The sequence below is a fragment of the Anser cygnoides genome, chromosome 3 (genome assembly GCF_040182565.1).
Source record: "Anser cygnoides isolate HZ-2024a breed goose chromosome 3, Taihu_goose_T2T_genome, whole genome shotgun sequence".
NCBI lineage: Eukaryota > Metazoa > Chordata > Aves > Anseriformes > Anatidae > Anser > Anser cygnoides.
The window spans coordinates 87,016,545-87,027,740 of record NC_089875.1 but is presented as its reverse complement, the minus strand read 5'-3'; the positions used below and the strand labels follow the sequence as shown (position 1 = coordinate 87,027,740).

Below are 11,196 nucleotides of genomic sequence, written 5' to 3'. Positions count from 1 at the left end.
GGCATTAGTCCATAGAGAGAAAGTCCTGCCTGGGAGTAAATACCTCACTGGCATTTAAATCTCCAGCATGTGCTCACCCAGCGTCTGTTGTGATGGCGCCGATGACTGGAGCTGAGCAAGCAAGCAATAAAGCCCTTCCCCTAAACCCAAATTTCCTGAAAGAAGCAAATGACACAGTAAAGAAAGCCTAACATGAAAAACGAAAGGTCCAGTCTATCCTATTGAATCACCTGATGAATCTAACTTAATCACACATGCTTATTTTCAATTACTGGTACGGAACAAGTATCATGGAAAAGATGCCTGGGCAGAGTGCCTACCGCCAGCACGTTAATCATCTGATGAGCAAGTCCTGCTCTGTACGCTTTGTACATTTGCTGGGAGGATGCCAGCACAGAATTGAAGCAACAGTTGCAAATGATGTAAAGAACAATTGACCACACCACATCTTGCTATGATGGCAGACTTGCTCCTCTACTACCTGACATGCAGTGTCTGTTTACACTTGGGTGCTAGGAGCGCAACGTGGGTGCAACTCGCTATAAGCTTGATTACAGAGGTGGTAGTTTATGGACTGGCTATGAAGGAACATCGTACACAGCAACACGTAATTGTGAACTCCACCTCCAGTCAAAAGCACTTGAGGTTCCCTGGGATGAGAAGAGACATGGCATTAACACAATGCGGTGTCCAGCAAAAGCTAAACCACGTGGCTTTGTTGTGTCCCTAAGTGTCAATACTTCCGAGACCAACAGATCAGTAGCCTTAAACGCAGGCTGCAGCTTCACTTACCACCACCTTCTTAAAACAGGAGATGGAAGACTGGCTGAGGTTTCACAGCCAGAACCACTATATTCAGGCATTACATCTGCCTCGCGCTTTGCTGACCCTTCCCTCCCTCCTCTCCTGTGTATCCAAAGGAGCCCCAGCGATGCGTTGTGCTGGGAGAGCAGTCGAGGTCCTTTCCAGCCATAACTTCGTTTCTCCCAAACTGGAGATGGCATATAGACCAAAGCTGATGCAGATATATGCACTCTACAGCCAGAATATATTCCAGAAGACTTGTAGGCTAATCAGACATCCTATATTCAGTTAGTCCTGCAAGGGTACTTCAAAGCCACTACACTGATTTGGGGGCAATACCCAAAATTACAAAGTCCCCCAAACCTGAAACTAGGAGGACATACCAGAAAAATGTCTGAAAGTTTTGGGCTATGTGAGAGCCTACACCAACACAACCTGAGCGACGTTGTAAATGAGCAAGTAATTCAAAGATGGGACATTCCATGGGATGCATAAAACCAAACTCAAAACAGCATGAAAAAAGTAACGTTTATTTTTGTTGTTTACAAAAGCATTAACACTTTATGCAAAAGAAGCATCCTGACCCATACATTTCCCTCATCCTCACAGGATATTGGCAGAAAGCAAGATTTTTTCTGTTCTTTAGGGTTAAACATACTCTGCTCATGTAAATTGGAACCAACCACCCCACTGACTGCCATGGAGCTCTGACTGCTCACATTAGCAAAGAGGCCACCTCGTCAGAGCACAACACAAAAAGATGTCCCAGCAGCAACTTGCTCCAAGTACCAAATTTTCATAATCTGTGCTGCTAAGATGAATACACCATCCAGATATTTCATAATCACCCCGCCCTCTTCAGTTTCAGCTGAAACAGATCTGATTTTAAATACTTCACACATTATGACTGAACCCATGCTAACATGATGCAAGGCTCAACTTTATGCACCATGAACAATTTTACTCAAAATTTTATTATTATTTTTTAAAAAGACAGCAAGTGTGCTCAGAAGCTGGTTTAGGAATGAGGTCTTTCAGCACCATAGCTATTTGCTCCTTTCTTACCTGTCTCCCCAGCATCTGAATGTCAAATGCTTACTCTAAAGAAACACAGTCAACCTGAAAAAAATGTGCAGTATTTTTATTTTGCCTTCATATTTTTTCCTGTTCTGGAACTGGAAGTAGGTAATGATCATATAATCCAATAGACCATGCTTTTGAACCTACAGAGAAACTGTTATTTATTTATTTTTAAATAACTGTTCTCTTAAAGTATGTGATTGCAATGACTTCAAAGACTTACCTGGAGAAGATTAGTCACACTGTTTCCCCCAAATGATCCCTACTCGACCACAGCATCATTCCTCAGCTCCTCTGAGTTGAGCTTCCTCCCCTCAGGATCCACACCTGACACCTCAAAATATTTATTACAGTGATAGAAATAGCTGTGGCTTGTCCATCATCCTATGCCTAAAATGACTGACAAGTACTATTAATGTGTGCAAGACCGATACTGAATCTATGGATCAATGAAAATGGCTTCGTTCTGCTGTTCGAGCTGTAGGAACTATTAGCTCCGGCCAACTTCACATCAAGGAAACATCATTTACCTCACACATTGAAAGAGCCTGTTAAGAACCCATATGTGCGTGTATATATATACACACACAGACACATAAACACACATACAATGTATGTAGGCATGTATGTGTATATATACAGAATTTCTATTTATTTTATGCTGAGAAAAGTGCTAAAAGACTCCAACAACTGCCACTGCTAGAGGTGAGGCGAAATGAAATGGTATCACTTATATGGCATCAAATGATTGTATGATTGGTCCAAGAGCTTCAGAACTGTTAGCAAATAACTATTTTTCAACAGCTAAACCCCAAAAGTTCCCAATGGATTGGATTTAACTTTTAAATAATTTTGAAGCATCTAGAAAAAAAAAATCACTCTGAAAAATAGTTTTTTTTATATAATTTAAATTTCAATTCTGTGTACAGCAAAAACATTTTTACACATACACTCTTACTTTTGTGGGAAAATTCTGAAGAGCTTTGGACTAAATGATGACTTTAATGAATCTGGCAGCATCTCACATATGCATCATTACCTCAAATTTTGAAAAAGAAAAAGCTGCATAGTCATAAACAGAAGTATTGCACTCTTGACCATGCCTATAAAAATGCACATTTAGTAAGGCCATTATATTCAAGATTAGAATGGGACTCAAGTCATGAACAATCCAATATATTATAAATAGACCTAGGAAAGCCATATAGCAGAAGATCGACTCAAAAGAGCAGCATTGCAGCAACTGAATACGTGATTTCTTTTTCCCATTAAACTGCTAATCTCAAGCTAGTTTTATCCACATGTCCAGACAACATGATGTGTACCTATGCATGCATTCTCACAATGCATTGTTTAATGTTTCTTTTTAAATTTTTAAAAGGTACCAAGTGACCCAGAATTTGGGGATAGGATTCTACTCAAGTTCTGTCAATAAAGTTCAAGTTTTATCAACTTTAAGCAGCTTCCATGCACGCTAAGGGGGAGAGAAGATTTGACTTCCAATTATTTTAAATATTTGCCAACATGCAAGATATAATTCTTACTTTACAAAATGTAGCAAAGGATATAGTTGAACACGTACTAGAATACTTCTCGGTATGCTCTCTTGGAGCTGGATCACATTAAGATTATGAGTTTATCCAATCTGGTTTACAGCAATAAAGACAGAGCAAACAACCAATTTAAACACAAAACAAGAAATGATACAGGTTTACAAGTTAGCTGCCCACATCCCATGGCAAATAGAGAGAAGCTACCCTTTGATCACAGTGGGGTAAGCTACCCTGAATTTACAGAAGGGTAAGAATCTCCACACCAGACATTACCTCGGAGTAGCGGGTGTGCTGTAAATCTGTTGTCTAACTTGCTTTGTAGCTATTTGCTCCTTTAGCCATTCCAGAGTAACACAGCCAGCCAACATTTTGGCTTGGTTAAATGCAGTGGCATCTGTCCAAAAAAGAAGGATAGACCATGTTCCCTCTTCCCCATGCCACATTAAATAAACAGTTACACAAATGCAAAAAAGCATCATTACAAAGGCTGGAAGAATCACAAGACACAACAGATAGGAAAATTAATGGTCACATGCATTACAGTTCAGCAGAGACATTCTCTAACAATCTTATATTCTGCCACAAAATCCACGTTCATGGATATTACCGATGAACCACTCTTGTAGTTGAATCAACTCCAACAGAACAGAACAGATCACAACCAACCTTTTTCCCTATGACCTGCATTTTAGGTTTAGATAGTTTTCATTACAGTGACAAGAGACAAACCCAAGACACAAAAGATGTTTGTAATGTGCAAAACAGGTCACAACAGGTGAATGGATATTTGAGATGCAAAATCTTAGATGTGCCACACACTTTAATCTCTATACCTAGAGCTCCACGTACATTCTTCCTGCAGTAATGGTATCACTTGCATCGAGCAATGAATGTTTCTGACCAGAGCTGGGAAGAACGCATTTCCACAGCAACAATTCAGCTCCTACAGTGATGAGCAAGGACCCAGAGCTCAGGACATGGTTTCTAATTCAACCTGTCTTTTACTCATTGCATCCTCAGCACCTCAAAACTTCTTAGTTAGATCACATTTCCCTTTCATAAAACTCTTTTTATATTTTCTTCACAAAAGGAGTTAGCCCATTAACGTACCAAGTAAGATGAAAAGCTGTCTAGAAGAGGCTTCTACTTTGTGTAGCAGTTATGACTGAAAAATGATTAGCAGGATCACTTTGTCAATTAGGTTGAGAAGAGCCAAGAATATTTTGGAACTAGAGTTTCAGCAGCTCATCTCTGATATTCACATTAAAATGGTGGCCTATTAGCGATACTTTGTCTGCAAGTGTCTAAACAAATAGAGTATTGATGGGCATCAAGTAGTAGCAGCATTTTCAGCATTTTGTTTGCTGTCTTTTGTACTGTATTACTAAATTCTCTCTCCCCTGGTAAAGTGACTGTCCTCTTAGTATGACTAGCCATACACACTGCACTTCTAAACAGAATTACACGTTGTTTTCTCCCCACCAAATGTCATCTGACAATTTTCAGCATCAGCACTACAGGTTTAATGCAGGTCACAGACAACAAGCAACAGGCCTACTTTAATTGCTTGCTTCACACAATGTATTGTTTCATATTTATAAAATCTTAAAATGTCATCTTCACTTAGCCATACTAGAAATACCACTCCAAAATTTAAGTTTATTTAAGTTTACATTAAATTAGAATATTGATGATTTGACCAAAAAATACCTGAAAAAAAAGTCCCTTTTACTCCCACAGGAAATTAATTTTTCTGCTAAATTCTTAACAGATATGTATATTAGAGGACTCCATATTTCAGAAATCAGTTATTTAATGCTCAATATTCCTTTCAGCTGATGAAGAGGTAGGTATATTTCCACACAAGGAAAAAAAAAAAACAACCAAAAAAACTGTAACAGACACTAAATTAAATCAAGTAATGTCTGAAAAAGTCAAACACTGTTCTGACAGCACATAAACATGATGTGTCTGAAGATACTTTCCAAGGAAGACAAGAAAAGTTGCACATTCTGATTAGATAATACATCATAATTTGAAATTTAATAATTTTCTGGAAAGAAAACACAAGTATCCAAATGCTACTTCCTCTCTCCCTCCCTCCCTCCCCCAAAGAAACGTGGGTGCCAACAAAACTGGTTGTGTCACTGATTGTTTTGACTTTTGGACTGCTAAACATGGAATTAACTGCAATTCTTCCTTACTTTCACCAACACCAGCAGTCTACAAGTTTACACAGAGACCATGTGTGTGATAATTACATAATTACAATAGAAATTCAACTTTAAGTTTTGTTCTTAAAACAATCTTCATAAATAATGAAAATATCTGTGTTCTAGCTCTTCAGTAACCTAAGGTTAATTGGTACAGATAGTGTTTTTTTCTTCCTTTTATAAACCAAACTGTAGGTTCCTCACTGCCAACAACGGTTAAGGCCTGGATCGAGTTACTCTCCTTTTGCTTTTCCCTTTTTCTGCTTTTTTCCATTTTCCACCACTGGATTATTTTCCGCTTTGCTTACTCCATTTGCAACAGCACCATTTGCTATTTTGCCATTCTTTACAGGTTCCTTGGGCAGCTTATATGTCCGATAGTAGAAGTTACCAAACAGGAAAATGAAGGTGACAGCATAGAAAATTACACCCCAGTGCATCCATTTAGGGAAAGGACAATCAATATAAATAGACAAGGCTGTGTGGCCAATAGTCACATGGAACTGCACCTGAAAGACAGAAAATACACAATCAAAAAGGGTTGGATGTATTTTGTGGGTCTGACTGCGCTGATGTATACCAGGGCGTTAAGTTATGAAAACTGATGAAGAGGGAGGTAGGGGGAAACTGTATTTGGCTGTCCTATCATGCATCCCCAGATAGACAGAGACGCTTTCAATTGCAACTAGATTTTCCTATATCAGGTTACTGCTGTACAACAAAGCAGATCTCAAGCTTGTCCTTTAAACTACGGTGGCAATTTCATGGGATTTAGAATAGGATAGCCAGATGTAGTATTACTGCCTGGTAACTGACCGCTTCCATATGTGGGTGTGGAGGAACGGAGTCAATGCCAGCCTAAGGTTGAACTGAAGTCATCTTTAGCACTTTTCCAATGCAATAATAATTTTTAATATGTCACTAAATAATAGTGTTCATTTTGTCAAAATAAAAATCTTTTAAAGCTTACACATGCCGCTGTGCAGTAATAAGAATTTAAGAACTTTTCCCACAACAATGGTTGTATAATTAGGCAATTATTTTAACTGCTTAATTTCACTTAAGAATATACTAATTTTAACTTGAGCTGCGAGTATCAGACAACTAAGAACTTTTGAAAAGGACAACATCTGTTCCAAAGCTCTGCAGAAAGAAATCGACTTAGAGACAATAATTTGAGGTAAATGGAGAAATTTCACTTACCAATTGCAATATGGTCAAGTATCGTTTCCACCACAGGTATTTCTGAAATTTAGGGCCACAGGCAGCTAATCCATAATACATGTACATAATGACATGAATAAATGCATTCATCTGAGCTCCAAAAAAAGCTGTCCAGAAACAGAAGGAAGATTTTCATGTAATTTTGCAAAAAGAAAAAATATCTGTTCTAGTATTTGTGTGATAGCAAACATTATAAAACATAGGGCATGTCCGGCTTCCATCCTTGAAATATTCAATTGTAGAGCATAGACCTGATAGCTGACATGTACTGACACAAACAGCTGTTCGTGCAATTAGTGTGTCACTACTTTCATGGAACTTCTTATGCAAAAGCTTTTCATAAGATTTTGTTGAACAGACATAAGTCACACGGATTACACATTAGTTATTGTAGTATAAATATGATGGCTTTGCTAAGGGAGTATTCAACAGTGTAAAGTATAAAGCAGTTTCAGGTTCTGAACTCAAATCTGTTAAGCTGTAATTAGATGTGTAAGGCTCACAACTCAGCAAGAAATCAAGAAACTCACGTGGCAGTCTGATTAAAGAGGCCAAAAAATAATACAAAACAGTATTTCACTTATGGTTGTAAGATGTTTAAGAGCATTGTAAAATGAGTTTGTCTAAATAGCTCATCTTTAGTTTCTTTATTTATGACTTACAATATCCAGCATTCTTAAACCAATGTATAGCACTTTTACCAGAATGATCGATGCTGGAAACAAAGGCATTTGCTTTCCTTCGCATTAAGATCTCTTTGCTCTCTGTCAAGATTAGCAGCCATTTAACAGGGATAAACTATATCATTGTAAGGTTTTCCTTTTACTACAGAGAGGCTCAAAAGGGTAGTGACGTATATAATGTTAGGAGAAGGTAGACATTAGCTGCTGAAATCATACAACTCAAGATTCCCATGTGGTAAATTATGTGTAGACTCTGTTAGTTAATTTATAATAGATCTGCCTATGTAACCAATATGCTACCTGCTAGTACAAGATATCTATAGTAACTGAGAGCATAAAACCCACATACATTAAGTATCAGTGTGGTTTGACAAAAAAAGTTTGGTGTTTACTGTATGTTACTTTCAGTGCTGTAAGCCTACAAAACATTTTACAAACAGAACAGTTTGTTTTGTTTTTGTTTGTATTGTTTGTTTTTGAGATAAACAGGGCAAAAGATACAATGCAGGAAAGGGGGGATGTAGCAAGAACAATGGAATAAAGTTCTTTGATGCTGGTCTTAAAAATGAAACAGGAAAAAATAGACTGAAATTGAATTATAGACTGGTGTCATTAATAAGTTTTAAAAGTTAATTGACAGATTTATTGGCTCGTCTTCAAAGGAAGGTTTCAGAATTTATATATGTCTCTTTACACAAAAAAGAAAGCAAACCCTAAACTCAGATATAATGCCAAAACAATGTCTCCGTTAACTTCATTACATTCGCACACAGATTGTTGCCCATAATTAGATTTTGCAGTTCTCTGTATCTGCAAAAGTTAAAGTTAAGCAAGACACATTCATCTGCTTCATACAGAACAAGGATAATTTTGAAGACAGAACTTCAGGCTTGCAATTGATGCCCATGAGGAAAAAAATGTTTTGCAATTCATTAGACTATGGGCCCTGGTATCTATCTTTTCCTCCCCCACATTTCTCACAAAGGAAGATTATACATGTTAAAGCCACTGCACTGCTTCAGTACTATTTAAACAACCTTCTGTATGATAATGTTAAGTCTAACAAAACTTTTTTCCATTGATCCTAAACAATTATAATAAGTGTCCCTTACGTTCACTCAAAAGGGTATGGGAGGAAGGGAACTCACCTTGTCCACCTGCAACCCACTTAATACCAATCCACCACAAAGTGAACATGGTGAAATGGTGATAGACATGAAGGAAACTAATTTGGTTAAATTTCTTCCTCAGGATGAAGAATACTGTATCCAAGTATTCAATTCCTTTGGAGACATAATACCACCATAAAGCAGCAGCTATCTGTAATTAAAGAAGAAAAAAAGGTTTTAGTGATTCCAATTTGAATGGAATAAAGTTATCTCCATCCAGCTGCTGCAAGAGAAGAACATCTCTTCCTTCCCCAGCTCCTGGTAAATGTTGAGGTGGAGTCAAACATCTAATGGTATTAGAGTAACAACTAAAACAATACTTCATTCATCTACTCTGAATGTAGTGGAAGTAGTATTCTGAGTATACTGCTCACAAATCACTGCTATAAAAGAGAGTTAACAGAACTAAAAGCTTTATTATCTCTGAACAGTTTACTCATTAAACATAAGGAATGTGTGTCTTCATCCTGTATCTCAGCTTTGCGGCAGCAGACTACCACAGGGCTTCCCATACTAATGAAGCAACGCTTTGATGTGGTCAGAACAATGAGGCAGAAACATTGCCATAAAATGAAAATGCAAAGGCTGAAACTTTACATAAGATTCCTTCACTATCACAGGCATATTGGTATGAAGATAACAAATCAAGACTATAAGCTAGGTAAGGGAAAGATTTCACATCTGTTAGGGCAGTGTTCAGCCTGGAGAAGAGAAGGCTCCAGGGAGACCTCATTGCGGCCTTTCGGTACTTAATGGATGCCTGCAGGAAAGATGGGGAGGGACGCAGTCAGGGAGTGTAGTAACAGGACAACAGGTAACGGATTTAAGCTAAAAGAGGGTAGGTTTATATTAGATATAAGGAGGAAATTTTTTACTCAGAGGGTGGTGAGGCACTGGCACAGGTTGCCCAGAGAAGCTGTGGATGCCCCATCCCTGGAGGTGCTCAAGGCCAGGCTGGATGGGGCTTTGGGCAACCTGGGCTGGTGGGAGGTGTCCCTGCCCATGGCAGGGGGTTGGAACAGATTGTCTTTAAAGGCCCTTCCAACCCAAACCATTCTGTGATTCCACGAATATTCTCTGCAGCTTCTTCCAGTCTACCCAGTCACCCTCTCTGGAAACCAGCACTACCCCAGTGGCTATGCTCCATTCAGGGAACAGAAGAAGTGAGATCAAGGGAGCCACACAAGCTGCAGATATAACCCACCTATCCAACAAAGCAGTGCTACACACCCAAGCATTTTTTCCCTAATCCACCAATTACAGTAGATCTTGCCCAAGATGCAACGTGAACAAGGCTTCCTGCTGAAACCAGAATATTGCTGTACCAGGTTAAGCCCAGAAGCTCTGTGCAGTAATTTGCTAATACTGTGCTACCGGGATAGGTTGTTAGTGGGGATTCCCTTCCAGATCCCAAAGCACAGCAATGAATGTAGTTGCTGGCATTGTAAGTCAACTAGCTTGTTATGCAGGGTGGGACCAGGACATATCCCAGATGGTGACTCACATGTAGAATAAATAACAATAAAAGGCAGGGGGAATGAAAACAGCACCACCAGCAAGGAAAGCAGGCAATGTCACAACACATGCCTATTTGTAAGTTGTTCACTTCATCTTTTCAGACTCATCTGAAGGCAAATCAGACTTTCTTACCTTAACATTATGTGAAGTAACTCTACCACCCCCATGGTCCCCGGGGAAGACAGAAGAGAAAAATTAAGAGAGCAGCAGCTTCCCTTCCCAAATATACACGTTCTGTGAGATTTATGAGTATGGGTGAGCGAGAGAAAGGGGGATCAGGAGACCAAGCAGTACAGAGCAATGCTACAGCCCTGCACGGAGTTTTCCTCCATATCTCCAAAATAGCTAGAAAGGAACATGTCTCTCCTCAAAGTAAGCTTGTCACAGCCATAATTGGAGTGGCAGAAGTTTTAAAAAGCGATTACAGTAGAAGAAAACAACAACAACAAAAACCAACAGCAGCACAGGAGCAGAAGAGTGCCGCAGCTCTGCATTGCAGACTCTGCAGTTTCCCAAAGGGACTGCACAGCTTACTGATGCCAAACCGCAGACTTCTGTATACCCATTACTCAGTACCCTTCTCCCTCGACAGACATAACATAGCCTACTTCAGGTCTCAGGGAGAAGACGCAAATGTTGTCAGTTTTATATAAAAAAAAAAAGATATTGAGTATCTGCCAAAGTTGGAGAGGTGCTTGATGAAAGAGAAGGGACCCCCACAGACCTCGGAGTTCCCAGCCACGCAGCGCAAGCTGCAGGAGCTGTCAGTACACAAGTTATCCAATATCCAGTGCAGCTCTGCTCCTGGGAGAGGGAGCCCTGTGTGTAACACCCACACCAAGGCTTCGTCTCACACCCATGGATTAGCATAACAGTTCGGCATCTTTCACAGATCTTTGCTAAAGCTGCATCTTTTAAATAAATTAAGATAAGCATCTCTTCATCTCATCAG

At 39.2% G+C, this 11,196-nt stretch overlaps 1 protein-coding gene across 2 annotated transcripts in view; it reads right to left on the bottom strand.

Annotated features, from left to right (window-relative positions):
- Positions 1-1,317: 1,317 nt before the first annotated feature.
- Positions 1,318-11,196, bottom strand: part of ELOVL4 (ELOVL fatty acid elongase 4) — a 34,940-nt gene continuing 25,061 nt past the window's right edge. For both annotated transcript variants that reach the window (XM_066994622.1, XM_013200598.3), the window contains exons 4-6: positions 8,706-8,877; positions 6,854-6,981; positions 1,318-6,159 (exon numbers count right to left, since the gene is read on the bottom strand). In XM_066994622.1, coding sequence (XP_066850723.1) covers positions 5,884-6,159; positions 6,854-6,981; positions 8,706-8,877 — 576 coding nt within the window. In that variant the 3' untranslated portion in view covers positions 1,318-5,883. The remainder of the gene's footprint in view (positions 6,160-6,853; positions 6,982-8,705; positions 8,878-11,196) is intronic.